Source organism: Styela clava, chromosome 7 (genome assembly GCF_964204865.1).
Source record: "Styela clava chromosome 7, kaStyClav1.hap1.2, whole genome shotgun sequence".
NCBI classification, from domain to species: domain Eukaryota; kingdom Metazoa; phylum Chordata; class Ascidiacea; order Stolidobranchia; family Styelidae; genus Styela; species Styela clava.
In genome coordinates, this window is record NC_135256.1 from 1,565,058 (window position 1) to 1,589,126 (window position 24,069).

General features: G+C 37.8%; 1 protein-coding gene across 3 annotated transcripts; it reads left to right on the forward strand.

Annotated features, from left to right (window-relative positions):
* The first annotated feature begins 1,974 nt into the window (after positions 1 to 1,974).
* LOC120327688 (uncharacterized) lies at positions 1,975 to 23,388 on the forward strand. Of its 3 annotated transcripts, none has more exons than XM_039394029.2 (18): positions 1,975 to 2,239; positions 4,691 to 4,842; positions 5,289 to 5,486; positions 6,334 to 6,424; positions 7,580 to 7,647; positions 9,120 to 9,244; positions 9,757 to 9,850; positions 10,277 to 10,317; positions 11,219 to 11,321; positions 12,475 to 15,023; positions 15,277 to 15,679; positions 16,552 to 16,685; positions 17,183 to 17,341; positions 18,064 to 18,130; positions 19,539 to 19,651; positions 20,209 to 20,319; positions 21,616 to 21,695; positions 21,801 to 23,388. In XM_039394029.2, exons 1-18 carry the CDS (start codon positions 2,005 to 2,007, stop codon positions 21,980 to 21,982), a joined length of 4,905 nt encoding a protein of 1,634 aa, XP_039249963.2. In that variant the 5' UTR covers positions 1,975 to 2,004; the 3' UTR covers positions 21,983 to 23,388. The 3 variants fall into 3 exon arrangements, with proteins under 3 accessions (XP_039249963.2, XP_039249965.2, XP_039249964.2); XM_039394031.2 differs by having other exon boundaries at positions 17,186 to 17,341; XM_039394030.2 differs by having other exon boundaries at positions 9,760 to 9,850.
* The last annotated feature ends 681 nt before the right edge of the window (positions 23,389 to 24,069 follow it).

The following is a 24,069-nucleotide window of genomic DNA, read 5'->3' on the forward strand; positions in this document are numbered from 1 at the left end:
CAAAAGATCTTTCCCACAAAACTACATCCACACAAAATACAATCCCACAAAAATTCTTTCCCACAAAACTACATTCTCACTAAAGACCTTTCCAGAAAACTACATTCTCACCAAAGACTATTCCCACAAAAGACCTTTCCCACAAAACTACAAGAAGAAGAATCCAATCCTGAATATCCCCGGAGGTGGGACGGAGATCGAATCCGGTTTTGGCCTCCCCTGCTCTACAGCTGTAGTGCAGCTTTTGCCCCGCCCCTTACCCGATACCGTTGCGCCAGATTGTGGTCAGAATATCTTGGTGGTGAACTTCTCACTGAGTTTTGTTATTCGTCGATATACCGGTACTCAGATATTACTGTATTATGGTCCTACCGTACCGACGGTACCTACCTATCGGTCATTGAGTACCGGTAGGTACCGTACTGGAGTAATGACCGCCGTCAATATCCATGTTTATTTGTTTGTGTTTGTGATGAGACTTGTGATTTGTTTTCTTTTTTTTTTAATAGTTTTAAACCTTTTTTATTAGGTTTGTTCACTTTCCAGATTATTCGTCTTAATAATCTTAGACTATGTCTGTATGTTTAGCCTAGGGCTGCTTTGTTTTTCCGAATTAATTTAAATAAATTCTATCTAGCTACCGTACGCAGGTACCGTACGCCTACCGGTATAGTCTACCTATTTCTGTATGCAGACTAGGGTAATTCATTTTGAGTTTCTTGCGATTATTATAATTTAATATTATCCTACCTAAAATGAATGGTGTTATTTAGATATTTCATAGGCAGATACAGTAGCCTACTCACTGTCAATATCAATGAATAGTTTCAAAACTCTAGAATTCTAACTTTTTGAATTAAATATTAGAACCCAGGGTGTCGCTGCTCGATAACCAGCTTTGGTTCCTAGCGCCTTCTCTTCCCCAGTAAAACTGCTGAACTGTGTACGATGTATCATCACTTTCTAGTGATTTGTGCTTGTGATATTTTTTTTACTGGCTGCAAAAAATAAACTTGACTTGAAAGGTTCTGTGTGTCAGTCTGTCAGTGATACAATTGTATAAATTAATTTGACACTTTTAGGTGAGTGTTTCTGTGTTTAGGCGAGTTACTCAATTCAAGTTTTTGGTGGATTAGCACGTACATGCAGACTTGTCCCATTTTTTAACCTTGCTCATCCTCCAGGTCTTCTGCGTTTGTTTGTTGTTGTTTTTGTTTAATGCTACAGTCACCGAAATACAGGAATAAAATTGATCGATTGAGTGAACATAAACTACTTTCTTTGGCAAAACATTCTAATTTATATTCTGTATGCTTTGAATCTTATAAAGTTTTGTTTGTTTTCCTGATTCTGTATTCTGCAATCAGTTTTTATCAATTATTTTATGGTCTTTTATGCATATCATTGGGTCAAATTAAAGTTGTAGTTTAGCTTCTATACTTATATGTATATTTCTGTGAAGTTGAATAATAGATATATTTGTCAAAGGGGTTGATACCAACAAGACAATTGTAATTTTGCCAATTTCTTGAACTGTTCCTGTATTTTCATACTCAACTTGAATTTAATAATGCAAACAAGGTTTTACTGAATTCTCAATAAGAGAATTTTTTTTATCACAAATGTGCTTTCTCGAATATTTTTTCGCACTATAGTCTTATTTTGTAAAACTACATAAAATCCGTTCTTGTTCAACCTAATATAAAAATCATATTATACAAACACATATTACAGTATTATCGTAAGATTTATTTTTGCCTTTTCAGTTCACATACCGGTGGCAAAGGGGCACATTTTGCCCCCTTTTTCAAAATATATCTTGAAAGCTAATTGAGCCATAAGACATACGGATTGTCCAGCATAACGATTTTTCATAACGACGAAATTTTTTTTGAAAGTTGCAGTATTTGCAATTTTTTGTCTTGATATTCCTGGCCGGAATATGATAATTCCATTTCTCTTATGCATTTTCAAGCTAAAAACATTTCTTTTCAGGTTTAAACAATGTATAATAGCACATCATGGCAAGATAGTATTATTCCTATAAAAACAAATGTAGTTATAGCAGAAAGGAATCGTTCTCTTGGATTACGAGGTTGGAATTCACACAGAAGCCCACTAAGACATTACGGAGACCGGGTAGTTGCGTCAGTAAATTTGGATAACTCGAAATTCGAACTTCCTCCAAGGACGAAGACTACGTTTATCACAGCGTTCAGCCCGGACAACACTCTTCTAGGTTCGTATTATTTTTTTTTTCAAGTTGTAGCTTTTACACTAAAACCCTTGATAAGACTGGTCAAAATCATGGGTCTGGTATTTTTTAGTACTTCCGGTGGGCGTAGCATACTTCTTAACGCCCAGAACGCCATTTGCCGATAACAAACCCACTAACGCCTGCGATCTTTCTCATATCGGGATCATTGCGATGAGAAAACAAGAGAAATAGCTTGCTCCATTTTGCAAGTGCAGTTTTAAGTATTCTGTGGCGTCTGCAGCTGCCGCAAAACCATCGCGGTATTTTCATACCATGACCGCTACGACCAAACCTATGGCGACTGACTTTTTAGCTGCCACAAACCAATTACGTAACCACGGCAGGTGGGCCGTAAAGACAGGGCTGTCCCTTATGGTGACAAATATTGGGTAAGTTGGAATGTTTTTTCTTATGGATACAGTTTTGATGGATTTGGGGTTAGGGTTAGGGTTTAAGTAGATATAATTCCACATGATCAATTAAAATCTGGTACATTAATGTTTGAATATATACCGTTAATACTGATTACTGAATACTGAATAGCGCTATAAAACCATGGCAAGAGCTGCCGCGGTTCGTTCGTGGCAGGAGCTGCCATGAAGCGGTAACAACTGCGCCTCCAATTTTGGGTGATTGTCTGCACATTTTGGACTACCATTCGTACACTTTGGAGAGCTTTATTAAGCTACTGGGATGTCGTAGTGAAGTAATTCTTCAAATCAAAATTAAAAGTATTCAATTCAAATTAAAAGCACTGTTGCTGCCAATTTCACTTATTTTTCTGGTTAGGTTGAGTTAACTATACTTACAAAGTTGTCAAGTTTGTAGTTCAAAGTATTCATAAATCATAAAAGCGTGACTGGTCGGAATAACCATTCCCTGAATCACGAGCATTATTGCTGCGAATTTTTAACTTATTTTTCTGGTTAAGTTGAGTTAATTTTGCAAACAAATTAATCAATTTCGGAGTAAAATGCATGAATCATAGAAGCGTGACTGGTCGGAATAACCAATTCCTAAATCACAAGCATTGTTGCTGTGAATTTTTAACTTTATTGTTCTGGTTTAAGTTGAGTTAATTTTGCAAACAAATTTGATCTAGCATATATAAAATATTCATAAATCATTGAATTGTGACTGCTTGGAAAAATCTAAATCTAAATCATAAGCAATGTTGCTGTCAATTTTATCTCATTTCTTTGTTTTAGTGAAATCATGCAGACAAATTAATCAGGTTTATAATAAAAGTATTTATAATTTATTGAATCGTGACTGATCGAAATAAATATATTCTAAATGACAAGCACTGTTGCTGCTAAGTTCCACTTTCTTGCTTATCGGTTTTGGTCAAATCTTGCCAAATAATTACTCAGGTATATATTGGAAGTATTCATGATTCATTGAAGCATGTCTGGTCAGAAGAATCAATCTATAAATCACAAGCACTGATGCTGCCAATTTCCACTTATTTCTCTGGTTAGGTTGAGGTAATCATGCCAACAAATTAATCAAGTAATTATTAAAAGTATTTATGAATCATCTAAGCTTGTCTGGTCGAATAAACACAGTCTAAATCAAAAGCATTGTTGTTGTCAATTTTTTCACCTCTTTGTTTTTCTGTTTTGATCAAATGAGGATATCTTTCGGCTTCCATTTTCACTTTTGAGTGGGTGTTTATAACTATGCTATGGCCGAATTTCTCAATAAAAAAAAAACTCTGGTTTTACAAAGAAAATTTTTTTTTTCGAGTCTGCAGTCGGGCAAGGACTTACCATATTAATTAATGGCCTTTTCCTCCTAATTAACACCTACACTTTAATTGTGTAATTACCTTCTTCAATGATTATCTGTGATTTTAATTTAATCTCTAACACATAGTGAGGGCTTTATTTACCTACTGCCATACCAAACCTATTGAAAACCTTCACAAGAACTAAAATTACTGAACGCTCATTGTGAGAATAGACCTGTGGTATGTGTTGTCTATTCCAGTGGTTTCCAACCTTTTTTCAAACCATCAATTTTTTTAAAATCTCAATACTAGGCGGCGTGTAGTGCTTTTAAAAACCTCAAAATTAACTGACTAATATGAAACAACCATTTTTTAATAAAATTTGTTTTAACCAAAATTACAGTAACTCAAAGTGAGAAGGCTGTTCTTATAGGCCATAAGCGAGTTTTGAAATCGAGGCATGTCGAGGCGCGTAGCAATCAATGAGGTTCTAATTTCATTTCTAGAAAATCAATCATTCGAATTGACCAAACTAAGTGTCCGGTATAAGATGCTCTACCTCTAAAATAAAACAAAAATGGGGATAAATGTCAAAATAAGGACAAAATTTTTTCCAATAAAAACCCTTTGATAATAAGGACAAATCTTAGATATAAGGACGTTATGTTTGCCTGTCTTATTTATTTTAAAAAAATTTTCAGCGAGTTGCCATGGGGACCACAATATCCATATTTTGGACTTGAAAACTAAAAAGTTGGTGAAGTCTCTTTCTGGTCACGAGCGTTCGCCATGGTGCGTTACTTTCCATCCTGGATCAAATGAAATTCTTGCTACAGGATCCCTGAATGGAGAGGTAAGAGTTTATTTTTTGATGATATGTCTTTGAAAGGAGGATATGTGTAATATTAAATGAAAGAAAAGTCGCATTGGAGGGACAACTTTACTTCAAACATGGTTTAACTATTCACAGGCGGCAATGTTAATACTAAATGAATATTTTAAGAATTAGTTTTTTTTATGCAGTAAATTCTTAATTTAAAATATAAGAAACTTCAATTTGGTCAAACTAAATCATATGATCCATTGGTATCTGACATTTGCGTTCTCTGGTTCATTTCAGTTGTAACTTCTAACAGAGATGAGTCTCTCTTACTTCTGAGTGCCTTCAACTTTGCTCAGAAATGAGTCTCTTATACGATTGAGTGAATGTTCTTAATAACTTTCTCAGAACTGTGTGTAGCCTTGCATTCAATGAATATTATTAAATATTTTCAACATGGTAATTTATTTATTTTTCAGGTCAGGGTGTGGGATCTACGGGGTGAGGGGAGTGAATCTTGGACAGTGGATAATAACGAACTGGTAGCGATTGCGTCACTTTCATTTCATCCCTATGATCATGTTTTAGCCATTGCAGCAGGAAATGAAATACATTTTTGGGATTGGAGCTTGCCGCATCCGTTTGCGTCTGTGAAAACTAACTCTGAATCTGAGAAGGTGAGACAGAAAACAGGACAAAGTTAATCAAAATTTAAATTTTTGGATTTTATAATGATGTATTTATATCTTTCGCTTTGATTCTCAACCTCTGTATAGCTGGTAAACAGGAGTGCACAACAAAGCATATCAAAATTTAAATCATCAGATTTTATATCGCGCTAAATATTCGAATAACGAATCGAATATTAAAATATTCGAATGGCATTGTTGCTAAACGGATATCTGGTGCCACATGACCGGGAAAACTAGCGCGCCTCTAAACCGATCATGAATCTACACCTCCGATGTTCTGGACACCTGTTGTGTAGAAAGAATATTCGTTATTCGACTATTTTGTTTTCTTTGAAAGTATTTGAATTATTTGATTCAAAAAAAAGATTCAATTTTGCCCACCCTAGCTTTGACTAAGTCTCTGTAAAAGTAGTCATTACTTGGTGGGAAGTTTGGAAGAACCGTAATCTTTCAAATCAAGGTATTACACACGGGGTGAGGTCATTCTATCTGAAATATGGATGTATAAGGCGGATCGAATATTCAGTTTTTCTCAAATTTTTTGTCCATAATGTCTTAATTTTTTTTCAATTGCGAAGGGAATTTATCAATACCATGTATTGTTTTGGCCCTCACAGATGTATTAAATGAAGTAAAAATACCAGAACAACTATTGATTAAAAAACAACGAACCTTCTGACTGGTATGACTGTTATGAACTGATTATAACAAAATTGAAATTGTAAAAGGGACTTTATGGACACCCTGTATTATTTATTTGCTCTGCGCAAGCATTCTTCATTAGACTTCACACCTAGTTTACCTTCCTATCATCCATTTTTATATATTCCAGGTTCGTTTTGTCCGTTTTGATCCGTGGGGTCACTCTATAATTACCGGGGTCGGAAATGCGGAAGATGACGAAGAGGATGAACCAACGTTTGGTGAGTAAGCTCGTGTATCATGCTATTGAACATCATTTTGAATTTCAATGTATGTTTCGGCCTTGTTCTTTAGATTGTATTTAACTTAGATTGCTCAGCTTGGTTGGCCTTGTACTATATAAATCAGTGTTATTCAAACCTTTTTCACATGACTCACTCGACACGGCCAATTTTTTTCGTGACCCTCGTGAGTCGTGACCAAAACGAACATAAAAAAATTTAATACAGAGAATATTAAAATAAAAAGGACAATAGCTTCCATGAAACTGATGTGCTTGCATATTCTCGCACAAAATATCGAACCTGGCGCTACTTTAGTTATGGTGGGTCTTAGTACTGGCTTCAAATCCTTCAAATTTAATCAATGTTTTATTTTCAACATGACTCATTGTTGAAAAAGTTTTTTTACCAATCGCATTGAGCCATTTCGCGACCCACTGGGGGATCTGGACCCCCAGTCCGAAATGTGCTGCTTCAATTAATATTTCGTGCTATTGCTGTGACATAGACTGGTTATTTTAATAAGATAGGTCTGTGTGGTCCAAATTGCGTCTCGTTAGTGGCAAAACGAGCTGATTACCATATTTCTTCGCATATAATACACACTTGTAATGAATCTAAATTTAGTACTTTGATATAAGGCTTCATTCAACCAAAGTATTTAGCGCACTTTGAATAAATCTAAAATAAAATACAACACAAGTAAATGTTACTAAAAAGGAATATGTATCTAGTTCATTTTTAACGGGAATTTTTCAATCTCCATGCATAATACGTGTATCAAAATTCTGTTCTCTCTTGCCTTGTAGGTATTTTTTCCCGACGTTTCGGGCATTTTGTCTGCTTGCCTTCTGTTAACTATATATCTGGTAATAAGTTTTATGTATTTCCCTGTGAAACATCTGCCAATCATACTGTGATGTTATTTGACATTAGAGTATCTTGTAAAGTAATTTGTTCCTCCCCCTTTAAAAACTGACAAGATATCAGAACGTGTTTTCATCAAGCAAGCTTGATGCAAACTCGAATGCTTGACCAATATTTTGGTCCTAAATTTCTCAAACTTCTTTAATAATAACCAAAATAATCTGGCAATTATATTTTTTCACAGATCACAAAATCCTTTTATAATCTGGCGACTATATTTTTTCACAGATCACTGGTCGTGGTTGTTCGCTCCTTCATCGCGATCTTGGAGAACAGGCTCTGGCGATTTCAGACCGGTAAGTTTTTTTTTTTTACCACATACTTCTAGTTGGCCTGACACAACAATTTTAGCATATGTCATTCCTAACCCCCACTTGACTACGTCACAATAAAGTCTGGCATAGACGCCCGATAACGATTTCACTAACGCCAGCGATCTCTCTCATATCGAGACCGGCGAGAAAACGAGAGAAATAGCTTGCTTGATCTGGACGATCTGTATATTCTGTTGGGCCTTCTTTAAATTTCAAATTTTAAATTTTTTAATGGGGATGATAGAAGTGCAAACTTTTAAACGCTTTCTTTACATACTAATAAGCCTCTTTAGGGACTCTATATAAGGGTCCTATAGGGCCAATTCTATATTTCAATGCAGTGTATATTTCCACAATTTACCTCCAATTCTTGACAAGATGTGTTTGCAAATGTGACTACCGTATATGCTCGTTTTACCGCCCGATCTTGATTAAGGGCCCGTTTGAATAGCCACCCGTGTGAACAGAACATAAAAATAAATAAGGGCCGGTGCTTGAACACCCGCCCGATGTAAAAGCTGATTTTTCAGTGGCAGAGAACAATAGGAAATAAGAAGCACTTTTGTCACAACGCTGTTGAATTTTAAGCGCCGGTAGATAACACTCACACCTGAGGTGTCCAAGTACATAACAGATAGCATTGATTACGTAACACCATGGTTCTCAAACTGGGCGTTGCAACGTCCAAGTGCGTCGTTTCAATATTGATGGGGCGTCGCAAAACTTCAAGATTTTCGTTATACTCGTTTAAATCATACTTGAGAACTGGAAATAACAATATATTAATTATTGTAACGATCGAAAATAACAAGCGCCCGTGCTCAAATAAGGGCCGGTTTGAATAAGGGCCCGGTTAGTGAATTGGTTGAAAAAAATATGGGCCCGAGCGACAAAACAAGCAAATATAGTATTCTATATAGGGTGGCCATAGAGCCACACACCAAGGTAAATATCATAATAAACCTTGGAATCATTTGATCTCAATTCTTGATATACATTCTTTTCTGATTCAGCATGATAGCATTCTAAAATTAGAATGAGTCAAATCTGCATCATCGTTCGCGAGTATATAGCCACACAGTATTATGGAACTGTTGCTATTATTCAATGTTAACATACTAAAATTTATGTTATGGCCACATCGAATTTGAAAAGTTTATTTGCCCTCAAGGCAGATACGATACACATATCATACAGGTCCTACTTCTTCCAGGCCTGTTATAAACTATAAAGCACTATCACAAAGCACCTCACACAAACATGTAAACAAATAATGATTAATAAGTAACAACAAGTAATGGCACAATGATAAAAAGTGTCTGGTAAAGTAACCAGACCAAAACATTTACACTATTATTTATAATTGGGAAATATCGGATGAAAATAATTTCTATTATTTTTCGTAATAATGTCACGTGGCAAAACCTGATTTTAATTGCAAATATATATTTCAGGCTTCACGCTACCGTTCTCGACGCCGACCGCCTCATGCTGCCACGGCAACCCGTGAACCAGGATCTATATCAAGTGAGCTGCCACTAGGTGATGCTAGCAACTCAACGGATTTCTCAGAGCACAGGTGAGAAATTATTTTAAAAGTTTTGCTTACTGATACCTCATTTATATAACTAAAAGTGAAAAGTTTGAGACCCTAATGTCTGCGGTTATTTTTCTGTGTGCAATAAGCCATTGGATTGTAATACTTCAAGAAATACCAGATTCTTGCTCTACTGATAGTTAGGGCAGCTGGATGGGGGCTCAATGCTTGGCAAAAACTCATTCTACTTTTCACTTGACAAGAAAACCTATTATTCTTCTTAGTTTCATCGCTTGATAAGGTTATTTCACAGGGCGTTTTCACTTTGTTGATCATGAATTACCAATCAAAACACTATAAATACCACTGGAATGAAAAACAGGAGGGCCATGAGTGCTGAAAGCCTCTGGAGGTGGGCTACAAACCATTAATGATTGGGGACTGGTTTGGTAGACAAGGCATTCATGTTAGGAATGATACGTTTCCCTCCCTCTGCAAGCAGGCACTGATTGTTTCGAATATGTTTTGAAGTTATGGGAACTATATCTTTTTAGCAGGCGCACAAGGCACTCAATCCGTCGCCGTGTTAGCAGATTCCATAATGAACGAGGGAGGAATGAAAATTATGCGGAGAATACGGAATCTGATGTGAGTTAGTTTATGTTTTTTTTTTCAGGGTATTTCTGACACGAAGTGATTCTCTGGGGGCCATGAGTACGCCACTATTTTTCCTTCATGATGGTTTCATTAATTTATTGTAAATTACCTGTGAATTCAGTTTTTTGACTGTAATGCATTTTTTGGCCTTTTTCATTATTTATGAACATATCCCATAAAACAGCTGGATACAATTTGAAATCAGAACTGTTATTTTATGGAGCAGTGGTTTCTAATCAGGGACCCAGGGCCCACATAGCAGTTGGAGGGCAACCACAATGCCAGACGCAAAACTGATTCTACTTGAAGAAGAAAACTCCCTGTTCTTCCTAGTTTTATTGCTTGATAAGATTATTTCACAGTTTTACATTAAATACTACCCAACTTTAAATTCCTTTGTTTTTCTTTTGTTTTCAGATGACTTTAGTAGATGAAACACCAACAGAGGACAGTACTAGGTACGTTGGTTCATTTTATAGCAGATTTTTCAAGTTAATGGGCTCGAGTTCGAATCCCATGCCCACTACCTGATTTTTTACTTCTGAGTGAGTACATGTAATGCACCACCATATAGGCTATCCATGTATTTCACTAGTTTTATGCATTTATGTGACTGCCGGTAACTTTACTCAGAGATTAGTTTCTATTACTTCTGAGTGAGTGCCCCTACTTTTGCCTAGAGATTAGTCTTCTTTACTTCTGAGTGAGCGCCTGTAACTTTTATCAGATTTGAGTCTACTCCACTTCTGAGTGAGTGCTCGTATTTTTACTCAGACATGAGTCTCCTCTACTTCTGAGTGAGTGCCTGTAACTTTGCTCAGAGATGAGTCTCCTTTACTTCTGAGTGAGCGCCTGTAACTTTGCTCAGAGATGAGTCTCCTTTACTTCTGAGTGAGTGCCTGTAACTTTGCTCAGAGATGAGTCTCCTTTACTTCTGAGTGAGCGCCTGTAACTTTGCTCAGAGATGAGTCTCCTTTACTTCTGAGTGAGTGCCTGTAACTTTGCTCAGAGATGAGTCTCCTTTACTTCTGAGTGAGCGCCTGTAACTTTGCTCAGAGATGAGTCTCCTTTACTTCTGAGTGAGCGCCTGTAACTTTGCTCAGAGTTGAGTCTCCTTTACTTCTGAGCGAGTGCCTGTAACTTTGCTCACAGATGAGTCTCCTTTACTTCTGAGTGAGTGCCTGTAACTTTTCTCAGATTTGAGTCTTTTTTACTTCTGAGTGAGTTTGTGTGAACTGGCTTTGGGCACTTTCGGTAGCAGTGTAGGGTTTACTGATTTTCGTTTTACTTATAAGTGAGCGTGCACTAGTTTGCTTTAATAAACAAATTTTATAAAAAAATATTGTCTTTTTATTTTAGGCAGAATCCGCTCGCTGAAGCTCATCAAAGAATATGGCATGCAAGAGTGAACGTAAATGCTCAAATACGGCAGCAGTGCACAAGGCTACAAATGTTGAGACAGGTAATTGTGACTTTATTATATTTCTGGCATCCGATATTTTCCCAGATGGGTAATCTTTTTTTTATTTATTTATTTATTTTTTTTATTATTAGTTTCCGAATTAGATCAAGATTATTAATCAATTTTGCAGAATTTTGAATATCATGGTTGAAAGTCATGTTGTATATACGAATTATAAAATCATACAATACCAATTTATCAATCACATACATATTACATCCATGTCCATTTGAAGTTCAGTATAGTTGATCCGTGTCATTTTATTAATTTATAATTATATTACCATCAGTAATTAATTTGCATGGAAAAATAAAAGTTTTTAATAAATTAGACAGGGATAAGAAAAACTTCCATACCATGATTATAGAGTTTTTCTACTTTCTATCCATGTTGATACAATACATGTTGATATCTGTGATGTCATCAGTCACAGATGGATGAGCATATCCTGACTTTATCCTGTGTGAGGCGGATAGTGTTGATTAAAGCTTTCTAAACCCAGAGTCGCCAGTTGAATCAGCTATCCTAACTCAAAGTTGAGTCAATCAATGAGCTAGGTGTCTCTCTTGATTTATTAAGTCACAGTCATATCGTTCATTTTGAACAAAATACCTGGCTAACTAATCACATACCCGACATGGACTGGTAACCGGGCGAGAGGCTAAAGCTCTCCATGTCATTAGGTAGTTTTTCCGACTTTTCGACTTTTTTCGACTCCTCGGGATAAATGTGTAATATCCTATCCTGTAAAAGCAAAATTGGTGCATAGACTAATACGGTATAGTTGGAATTCCAACAGTGATTAAATAAAATCTAGCAACTGCGAAACTCGTATAGTAAGCACAAAGAAAATTTGGAAATCTCAAATTTTGACAGTGCTTTAATACAATCTGGCAATCTTTTCGGAATCTTCGGTTGCATTGACATTCTAACATTGCTTAAAAATTCTGGCAGCCCCAAAATTCCAACACTGGTTAAAAAATCTGGCAACCTTAAAAATCCAACGATGCGAAAGTAAAATTTGGCAACCGTTGATGAATGAAATCTGGCGACTTTATATTTCCAGAAGTGACAAAAAAATCTCACAACCCATTATACAGACAGTACAACATAACCATTATCTGGCAACCCTAAAATTCTCATTATTTTTCAGGAACGTCATAGGCTTGAACTGAGACTACGTGAACTACAAAACAGCGCGAATGAAGTCCGAAACTCCACGCCAATGTTCAATAGCGTCACAGGAGGCGTAAACACTAGAACCATATTAGATGACCCAGAACACCATCAAGTGGCTGCACCGTACACAACAAGTATTCAGAATAGCGTTGATAACGTCCGAAGACAACGAGAACGCTTATTGGATGTTTTAAATATCCGTCGTACAGATAGGAGTAGTGTAACTTCAAGTACAACTTCGTCATCGAGTACACAAAATGTTTCCACAAATTTGCGGCCGGGTTTTAGAAGTACTATTTACCAGCCACAGCGCGGTACTCTGACTGAGCCGGAAGCGTTGTATCGTCCAACAACACAAAGTTTCCAACCTAGTTATCATGAGCTGACAGGGAGAATCCCCTCGGCGAATTTAAGCCTGACTTCGACTTTGGATACATACACAACTCCACGCATTGCACCATATGTCTCATTTCCAAATTTTTCCGGTCCTTCACGGCGAGATATACTTCACTCTCACCTTCGGTCCCTGAGAGAGGAAATCCTACAGCAGCAGCTGTCAAGCGTTACTACCGCTACAACAAGCCGTGCGATGTATGGTACATTTTCAAATTTATCTCCAGGTAATTTTTCGATAGCTGCAACATCCACGACTGATTCCGGGAGACGTCGAAACGTTATTTCTGCACCTAGCGAAGAGACACTTATGCGTCCTTCATATATGGCTTCTAACGTCGCCTCCGATTTATGGGATGCCGCAGTTACAACACCAGAGGCATCAGAAGATAATTTGTTACCTCCTCGATTGCTCACCCTTGCAAATACAGCCCAGAGTTTAGAAAGGGATAATCTTGGACTCCGGTCCTCCCCTTATCTTCGACGAGAAACACCGATTTCAATGGCCGATAGAGAGTCATATTCGCTTGCGAGACTAACTCGCCAAATTTCTCCGAATCCGGAAGTAAATTGGATTTCTGCAACGTCACTTGATTCAGCAATAGATGGTCTTGCAACCTTACCTTCAGAGGAGAATTCCACTTCAACTGCGACGCGAAGTTCATCCAATTCTAATGAAATGATGGAAATTGATATTTCCGATGTTCAATCAGCCGTAACTTTGGAAAATTTGGCTTCATCGCCACCTAGAGAGCGTTATATTAACTTTCGAGATTCCTATTTAAACAGAAATTTTGGGAGTTCCTTCGAGCATTCGCCTCCTCAAAATATCACAAGACAAATTGAAAGAAGAAATGCCAGTTTGAACCTGCTGGAACCGGATTCAACCAGTTTGGGCTCGTCTAATTTGGATTCGCTTGGACTAAGATACCTCAATACTGAGGAGAATAGTTCTAGCCCACCTTCATCAACAGGTCTAAACTTGCCAGAACCTGTTTTTACCACTCGTAACTGGCTTGGACAGGAAATCGGTCAAACTTCAAATACAAGCGGTCTCAACCAGTTGGAACCGGTTTCAACGAGCCAGAACCACATTGAACCGGATCAATCTAATCAAAATAATTTAGGACCGGATAGAACGAGTGAACATGAATCGAGAAGACAATATTCAATGTCAAGGCTACGATCGCTACAATCCCTAATACAAATGACCCGAAACCAGTCAAGCGAATCAGCGACTTTGACAAGTTCTGGTATGAGTGCGTATCTGCGGCATATGTCAGCTATCGAACCACCGGCATATTCCTCTGTATCAACAGCTTCACCGACTTTAGAAACTTTTACGCTCTCATCCAGCGCACCCCAGAGCAACACAGTAAGAGAAGATGCCGCTGATTTTCCTGTGGGAGACGAGAGTACGTCTGCGTCGAGCAGTAGAACAAGCTCTCGTGTTCCGAGTCTAGTTGGTTCCGAAACCGTAGATTTAAGTGATCTTTTAGGTGAAAGTTCGGAATCTCTTACTCCACCAAGTGGTATGAATTCAATTACTGATTCGTCCCCTTTTAACGAAAACACAATCACATCTGCAGAATCGTTATCGATAGCAGTTGACTCGTTAATTGAAGCAACAGACTCTCTTTCTGAAGCTGCTAATAATTTGCTGCTTGCAGCTGCTACTTCAACTGCAAATTTTACAACGCAAGAACTACCCCCAGTTTCGAGCCTTGCAACCTATATTTCTACCCCGAGTTTTACCGCATCAAGTGCCAGTATTGCAAGCCCCATCTCCACTAGTGTACACAGTTCAGCTATCACAAATACTTCACATAGTGCAGCTAGAACATCCATGGCGCCTAATCAACGCAGTACTATAAACATAATACGTGATGCGATCATGAATACTAGAGTAACGCTAGAGCCCAGAGTCTCTATGAGCACGCCAATGCCAGATACACTCGAACGTTTTGGAATTCGAACAAGTATTCCGAGTCCTCGTTCATATAGAGTTCTACAACCTCCACGATCAATGCAACGTGCGACATCTGTTCAACCTAGACATACTATGCAAACGACTGTACCTAGTATAGCTAGACAGGCAACATCAAGAATACCTGTCCGTCTTGGTGCAAGGTTAGTGACTAGGTGTTCTCATAACTAGACAGTATTTATGCCTGCAAAGCACCACTCTGAATCTGGCACCAGGCAAGCAATTTTTGAGCTTGTGTCAAGGCTAGGGCAGGGCATTTCCGAATATCTGATGGTTTCAGAATCTAATATTTGCTAATTTTGCGATACTTTTTCAACTTTTATTAAATAAATTTTGTGTTACTTTTTAAACACTGTTTATATATATTGTTTAATGAACCTATTTCACTATTGACAGGCCCTTTGAAACAGATGTCAATGTGTTGAGAGATCGCTGGTCTCGCCTGAATGACCGTTCTCCATTGTATCAACATGAAGAAGAAATTCAACCAGAGATCCGCATGGAAAATAATAATATCTGGATGCCAGATTGGAGTAGACGTGGGGTGGGGAATCCCCTTGATAACTCAAACAATTTGCAAAGTTCAGATAGCCAACGACCCGCATTAAGATTCGATATACCGTTAATCATTGAGCGTGAATCAGCAGGAAATACAACCATGACACAGCAATATGGGGACGACACGTCACAACAAGAGCAAAACGGTGGTGCAAGGAGTCGAGATGATTTGCCGGATTTGACTCGAAGATCTGATTGGCCGAGCGCTCCACGTCCAGCTTGGAGAGAATCTGACACTCAGGTTGGTGGCCAGGTTTGGGGAGATAGTTTTAAGTCACAATAGTTTCAGAGACACGGTATATCCAAACTGTGGCATCAGCTTCGGCTCGGGGAGTCTCACAATTTTGATACTCCCGAAGTATGTGAACTAAGATGACAGGCATCGGAAGGTGGTGTGTGTACCAGGTTAGGGTTAGGCCGTAATTTCAGGTACAAACACTACGGGAGTCACTTGGCTATTCCGCTAACTCGTAATAGAACTAAAATAAGGAAAATTGGAATAAAATTATGGCCTAACCCTAACCTGGTACACATACTATGTTCCGGTATCCGCCATCTTGGTTCACATACTTCGGGAGCACCAAAATTTTTTATGTCAGACCTAGGCTCCATTCCTACTGAGGTTCATGTGTGAACGCTACCATGAAACATCGGCAACAAAATTTTATAATTAATCTGAAATTTAACATGAAACTCATTAATTAATTTTGGAAATTGACATTAAATATTCTAGGCTCAAAATATTAAGGATTTTAAGAATAATAATTCAAAGCGCAATTATTGCAAAACATGAATCTCGCGATTACGAGAGAATACATTGATACAGTCAGAAGCGGCTTGCTTGCATACCAATGCCGACTTAAGTGGTCACAGAAAAATTTATTATATTGGAAGAAGTTGCGAGTGTAAAAGGTTGGGAAGCCCTGGTACAAGTTTAAGCTTAAAATTTTGACTTCCATTAATAATCTGAAATTTCAAGTCAGAAGGCTCCAAAATTTTGATAGGCCAGCCAAGGATTGTATAAAACAACTCTTGCTCTAGTGAAAACATGGCCAACTTTACTGTCCTAATTGGAAACTACCTCAGTTCTATCGTTATTTCTTTATATTCCAGGTTCCGAATGCACCAACAGGCAATTCATCAACGAGAAATATTGCTCAGACATACGTTGAACCACCGCCAGTTCGTCCGAATTCTCGTGGAGTTTTCGGTCGCCAACAACAAGGGAGATCACATAGACAGTTAAGGTAAAGGCTTGGAAGCATTATAGTATTTTAATATTTATCCAGGAGAGAGGAAAGTCATTAATAGGATGTATCCATATGGTGAACCACGACCACGACCTTAGACAGATGAGGTATTCAGCAGTTGTTCTAAACCTTTTTTGATAAATAAATAAAGTCTTCAACCCTTTTTCACTGTGCGTGAAAACTGTTTTCGATATTTCTTCAATCTTGAAAGGATTCATATCTAGTGTTACATGCTATTCACACTTTGATATTGCACAAATACATTAAAATGATGTAAATAAAACTTCACCGAATACAAAGAAAATTTCTGTATAACTTTTCCGAAAACAACAAAAGTCATTTGCTCGTAATAGAAGTAAAATAAGAAGAATCTGACTAAAATTTTGATTTAACCCTGACCTGGTACACATACTACGGGAGTACCCCAAAGGTTTTAGAACCCCTGCTCTACGGAGAGAACATTTCTCCCCAGTTGCCTATTTTCTTTTTTTCAGAAGAACACGCAACAGTATGCGAAGTAATATAAATCGAATCATATCAACGGTATACGCTGAAAACCACGGACATCGAGCCGTAGTTCAGAATATCGATAACATGACATATAGACTCCAGTATTGGGATTTCACAAAACTTAAACTTCCGGAGATCAGCAGGTAGGTTTGATGCTATTTTACATGATTGAATTTTTTAATTATATTTATTAACAGTGGGCTTTGCATTGGGACCCACACTCTCGGCCCAAAGCAGGGGTAGCCAACCCGGGGCTCGTAAGCCGGCCGCTTTTTTCACCTTGGTTATTTTGAGGGAAAAATATCTTGCAAACTACGATTCATCTTGTTTTGATTGAACATATTATGATTCATCGCATATTGTTCTCGCGCATGTGAAAGAACTGCTTCAATTGGCTACAACGACATACAAGCCAAATTTAAAGAGGATTGTTCAATCCAAGGAATGCCAGAAGTCCCACTAAGTAGCATGCATGACAATAAATGGCTCATAAATTTCTGTTATAATCATGTTGGTTTGTGACATTTACAATAAACTAGCATACTAGCAGAGCTGAATAAAGGTTTTTCTGATGTTCTTGTTTATAATATGGCTCTTCGCGGTAATAAAGCACAGAATTTGGCTCTTGGTCTCTTACTGGTTGGCCATCCCTGACCCATAGTGTAATAGTGGTGTAGTCAATACTAAACCGGTAATATTCTATTCCTGATTCCAAAATTTGGGGTTCGAGTCCCACGCCCAACACCTGACCTAGAGATAATAAATTAGTTATATTCAATTTAGGCGAATTCTTCATTTACGTAATTAGTCGGATTATTTTTTTGTTTGAAGATCCTAAAACTGTTTTTTGTCTGCTTTTTTTCAGATCTGATGTCAATGTCTTGGTTCCTCATTGCAAGATTTATAACGATGCAAGTGTGGATATATCACAGGTAAATTGAATTTTATGAAGGTATTCGGTATTAGGCTATCTCATGTAACTGCTGGTCGGTTACGGCTTCCTCTACCATCAGTTTACAGCTTCCTTGATTATCAGGTCCATGCATCTGGAAACAAATAACTGGCTAATTAATCCCATACCGGACATAGACTGGTAACCGGATGAGAGGCTGTGGTTCACCATATGATTAAGCTGTCTTTTTGGGTTTGCACGATGTGCATTTTTCAATTTTGGTGACGTCAGCACACACAAAAAAGCCCGCAAAACTAACTTAACTTAGTTTAATCTGGTACTTGCTCATAAATGAGTCCAATTTATTATCTATGCATATGGGCCATTCCAAGCAAAAGTTGAATTCCATCAAATTTTTAAAAAGTGGAGTGAAAGTAATTTTTTTTTTGATATCAAAAGACATTGGAATTTTATTGGACTGCATTCATTTCATCGAACAATTTAAAATTTCACCCAGGTTTTTGATGGTTTATAATAAATGGCCTAAAATGTACAAATTTTGGTATAATTGTCATATTTTGTGATGATTCTTGACACAAAGTGTTTGATTGTGTGGTACAGTTATTTCATATGGAATTGACGCACTGGATTTAAGTTAATAAAGTTTAAATATTTTCAGTGCTGTAGGACATTTCTTTACCCATTTAACGATTTATTACCAGAATTTTAAGAGATGATAGAGGACGCTATTCCGAAGTGGAAAATTGTCCTGTAGTGTCACATACAATATGCACATTATTGACATGGATTTTCAGTGTTACATTAAGTAACTTGAGCAACACATAGAGGGGTAGTTCAGCTACTGCACCAGAAAATATTATGGGCTCCTGCTGTACCATCGCAAAAATTTACAGCACAACACGACGTACTGTTAGTGCATGGTGGAATTATCATCCTGTAGTGTCACGCTATATTTTACCATATTTTTTGTATCTACTAAGTAAGTCTTGGGTGTAACTCTTGTGCAATTTTTTACATATTCAATAAAGCAACTGATTGGACAATGAAACAAAACATGTAGCTGAAAATGTGAAAATATATTGAATTTAACAACATGCAAAATTTCTGGAATTGTCCTGTAGTGTCACTTGGAATAGCCCATATATCGCTTCATATGCCCTAACAGCCAGCATATTTGAGACAAACAACACATGTCATTAGAATAAGATCAAAAACCAAAATTTTTGTGTCTGCAGACTGCAACTACTAGAAAGCCTATGTTAAATAAATGTGCGGCCCACTGTTTGACCCTGTTATTTGTACCTGGCCCTCTTGTAATAAAGGTTGCACACCTGTGCTATAAATCACTAAATAGTGTTATTAATAAAACTATCTACGCCCGATACAGACTTGCCAATCTCTTACTAAATGAATTTATTTTTTTCTAGGACGGTCGCCTCCTGGCAACTTTTGTGCCGACGTTTGTTGGTTACCCTGACAACATGATGAACGTTGGTGTGTTCTCTCTCGAACCAAGCACTTTCGGACAATTACTATTCAAGTTAGTCAATAATTTCTCTTGCTTATAAGAGCGAGGATGTAAAGTCCAAAACAGATACAATATTCGAACCAATTAGAAGCACTTGTGAAGCTTAGTAAACCAATTCAATTGCTGATTATCTATAAACAAACCCATGGAACAACACGGTGTCCCTAAATTTTTAAATTGCAGAAAGAAATTGGCGCTTTCGTAGTATGTGAACCAAGATGGCAGACCCCAGAACGCAGGTTTTCGAACATAATTTTATTCTATTTTCCCTATTTTAGTTCTATTATGAGTTTGGGGACTAGCCAAATGACTCTCGTAGTATTTGTACCTGAAGTTATGGCCTAATCTGTTACACATACCTCGTCCCGGTGTCTGCCATCTCGGTTCACATACAATGGGGGTACAGGGAAATTATTAAAACTATAAATAAATAAACACTGCCATTATGCTTCACTTCTCTTGCCTAATTTCAAATTCCTAAGACACCAATTGTCAGGTGGCGAACATGGGGTTTTACCCAAGATTTTTAACTCTTTTTCAAATTTTAATGTTTCAAATTCCTTTTTTAGGAAATCATACGGCCCCAATGCTGTGTGTCTCAGCATCTCTCCACTTTGCAACTATATCTGTGTTGGACTCAAAAGCCGGCAGTTTTTACTCGGAGAATCAAGACCTAATAGGTGAGTGGTTCCTCATAGTTAGTGGGCATTTTTCAATAACTATTATAGTATTATTGAATTCGTTTATATTAATTTAATTCAGTGCTTGAACTTACGTGTCATTATTATTCTGATCTGGCCAGCCTCCTAGTGTATGCATGTCTTTTTGAATTGTTGATGATTCCTGAGGTAAATGTAGGAATATTGAGTTTATTACGCATAATATTCTACGCTCCAAAATAGAAAAAAAAGGCAGAAATATTACAATTTACAACTATTATGTGATCCCGCACATCCAGTCCCATCTTTTCTATCCTACCTAGGATAGGATTTACATATTTATCCGAGGAAAGTTGATAAGACGGCCTAATCATATGGCGAACCACGGCCTCTCGTCCGGTTACCGGTCTAGGTCGGGTATGGGATTAGTTAGTTACTTGTTTTTCGGAAGCTTGGACTTGATGGTGGAGGAAGCCGTAACCGACCAGCGGTTACGTGAACCACCCTATGGCGACGAGGAGTCCAGCAATCCTCTCGCACATAACCATCCCTGCATGGGATTCGAACCTGCGAACCCACAAAGGGTAATCAGAGATGCGGTGGCGAGCGTATTTCTAATACTTAGCACGATGCGCCACACCGCCAAGCCTATACCATGGTTTTTGGAAATATGACAAGCAGGAATTCCAAACCCTAATACAGGGCTACTAAACTATTTTTACCAGAGATCCGCATACAAACTTCAAAATTATTTGGGTCCGGTGTTTCATGAAATTATATTTCGGCATCCTTGAACGCGCATTTACTCGACTGGCTAACGATTATTAGATAATCAAGATTGTTTATTATGGCCTTATAGTTCTTGTCATATATATTCAAAACTATAAAAGTTATTTTATGAAAGGAAGCTTCAAAAGTGGGGCTAATGATCCAAAATAAAGAATTAGGTGCGGTCCGAAACAAATACTTGAAAGGTACGAATTCGGACCGCGGTGCGCCAGTTAAGTAGCCCTGCCCTAATACACACTTGGAAAAATTTCTTGAATTTGGAATATGGAAGTGACACAAGACATGGGGCGATATGTCCAAACGTGTGACTCCAAGTTTTCTGGGGGGTTGGAATCTTCCTGGTTCGCCGTTTACACCCCGTTCCTTGCATTCTGCCACCTGAGATTTGTAACCTGCAATGCCAACATGGTTGAATTAAATCCATCGCACTGCCACATACTCCAATTATTCAGTAATAGTGTTCTGCCGATCTATTAGGATGTCACATTTCTCTTTGTGATGGTTTTGATAACTTTTTTATTATTTCAGGTATCTAATGGGGCAAATACTTGAACTAACAAATGAAAATACAGCAGAGATGCCGGTTGTGAAAAGCGTTTGCCATCCTGGTAAGAAGGTTTTATTCACTGGACATGAAGTGAATCGTTTTGGTGTTATGTTGTTTTTGATTGTAAGCTTCATATGAAAATGGTCAATTTCTTTATTCTTTTCAGCCCAAGATCGTCCACATCGTCCAGTGAGCATCAACACAATGTCATGGTCCCCCGAAGTAGGGGGCGGGCTTGTCTATGGGACTAATAACGGGGATTTAAGGATATGTACACTCTCTTCGAAGCCATCTGAAACTGAGAACGAGGAAAATAATTCTATTCCCGTGCTAATAATGAGGGTTTAATAGCTTGTGAGCTTGATTAGAGACTGGAAACAGGGATTATTGTAAATATCCCCCGTTATAGAGACAAAGATACAGAGGATATTCAATGTTATGAAACACATTCAGATTTGAAACTGGGAAGACTCAAAAGGGTTTTTGTATTGACAATTCGCTAAATTACACTTTCCTTCACCACCAAGCACTCACATCTGAAATGAATGACTGGTTAATTAGTTCAATATTTGGTTTGTGGTTGGCTACATGATTATACCGTTTTGTCAGATTTCTTTTTGGTACTCCCGAATTATGTGAACCAAGATGGCAGACACTGGAACGTAATATGTGTACCAGTTTAGGGTTGGGCCATAATTTCAGGTACGAATACTTCGGGTGTCACTTGGCTAGTCCCAGAACTCGTTATAGAACTAAAATGAGGAAAATTGGAATAGAATTATGGCCTAACCATAACCTGGTACACATACTACGTTCTGGTGTCCGACATCTTGGTTCATAACTACATGGGCACCCCAGGATGTATATGAAAAAATTTCCCATCATAAAATTGTTGTTGAGAAATACCTTCTCTACCCGTATTGTTGTCAACCAATCTCTTCCATATTCCGAGTTGGTGTTATTTTCTGGAATTTATAGACTTAAACTGTCTTATGCCAGTATGTTCTTGAGTAATGTATGATATATGGTTTCCATGACTTTTGCTCTTCTGGTGTGCGCCAATAACTTTGCTCAGAGATGAGTCTCCTTTACTTCTGAGTGAGTTCATATAACTTTGCTCAGAGATGAGTCTCCTTTACTTCTGAGTGAGTGAGCATAACTTTGCTCAGAGATGAGTTTTTTTCTTTTAGGTGAGTGAGTTTGACATTTCTCAGAGATGTGTACCGTTTCTTCTGAGTGAATGCAAGTGACCACACTTTGAGCAAGTTTTATCATAACTTTGCTCAGATTCGAGTATATTTTACTGAGTGCCCGTAACTTTGCTCAGAGATGAGTCTGCTTCACTTCTGAGTGAGTGCTCGTAACTTTGCTCAGAGATGAGTCTCCTTTACTTCTGATTGAGTGCCCGTAATTATGCTCAGAGATGAGTCTCCTTTACTTTTGAGTGAGTGTGCGTAATTTTGCTCAGAGATGAGTCTCCTTTGCTTCTGAGTGAGTGCCCGTAACTTTGCTCAGAGATGAGTCTCCTTTGCTTCTGAGTGAGTGCCCGTAACTTTGCTCAGAGATGAGTCTGTTTTATTTCTGAGTGAGTGCCCGTAACTTTGCTCCGAGATGAGTCTCTGTTACTTCTGAGTGAGTGTGTTAACTTTGCTTCGAGCAACTCTCACTATTCTCTATTTCGGAATTTCTTTATTTATTTTAATTGCTTTATTAATCAGTTTTACGAAATCGCGAAAAGAAATTTCTTTGTTGAATCGTGTTTTTCTGTCGCGGTGCGGGATAAGGTTTCCTATTAGGATACACTGGAAAGAGAGCATATTTGGTGAGCAGTGGCGTATCCATGGTATGGCTCGTGCCATAGGCGTTGTTTAGATTGGGGCGCGAAGAGAAAAAAGTTGTAATCGTAAATGTTTCAATAAAATAATTTCGAATTTAAAAAAAAATAACTCGTATTTCTTCTTAAATATTAACGTACAACCACCTCAATTCAACGATAGTCGTAAAAAAATTGTCAGTCAGCGATCAGGGGGCGACTTTTTCAAAATTTGCCATGGGCGCCATATTACGTAGATATGCCGCTGCAGATAAGAGGAATTTTAGGTTTTGTTCGTGATTAGTTAGCCAGTGGTTTCCAACCTTTTTACTTCCTTTTGCCTTATTCTCCCCTCACTGTGCAGAAAAACAATTTATTTATTTAAAATTTAATGGAATCTTAGCTAGCGTTTTGGTCGCGTAAGTCGCTCTGTGACTGTCTGTGATTTCCAAGTGAATATACCTTCTGCCCATATGTTTCAGTCCTTTTACACAACCTAATGTAAAATAGACAAACAAGATTAGTTACCTCCATATTGGTACGCACACTTCTTGGGCGTTACCGGGCGAACTATGGCCTCTCTAATGTAAAGTAATAAAACTTGCCTGGACATGATTGAAGA

What these genes read in the sequence shown, in the direction of transcription:
- LOC120327688 (XM_039394029.2), top strand. Translation starts at nt 2,005, where the DNA reads ATGTATAATAGCACATCATGGCAAGATAGTATTATTCCTATAAAAACA. An exon ending in ACGGATTTCTCAGAGCACAG is followed by an intron (nt 9,245 to 9,756) that starts GTGAGAAATTAT and finishes ATATCTTTTTAG; the next exon opens with CAGGCGCACAAGGCACTCAA. An exon ending in CCAACAGAGGACAGTACTAG is followed by an intron (nt 10,318 to 11,218) that starts GTACGTTGGTTC and finishes TTTTTATTTTAG; the next exon opens with GCAGAATCCGCTCGCTGAAG.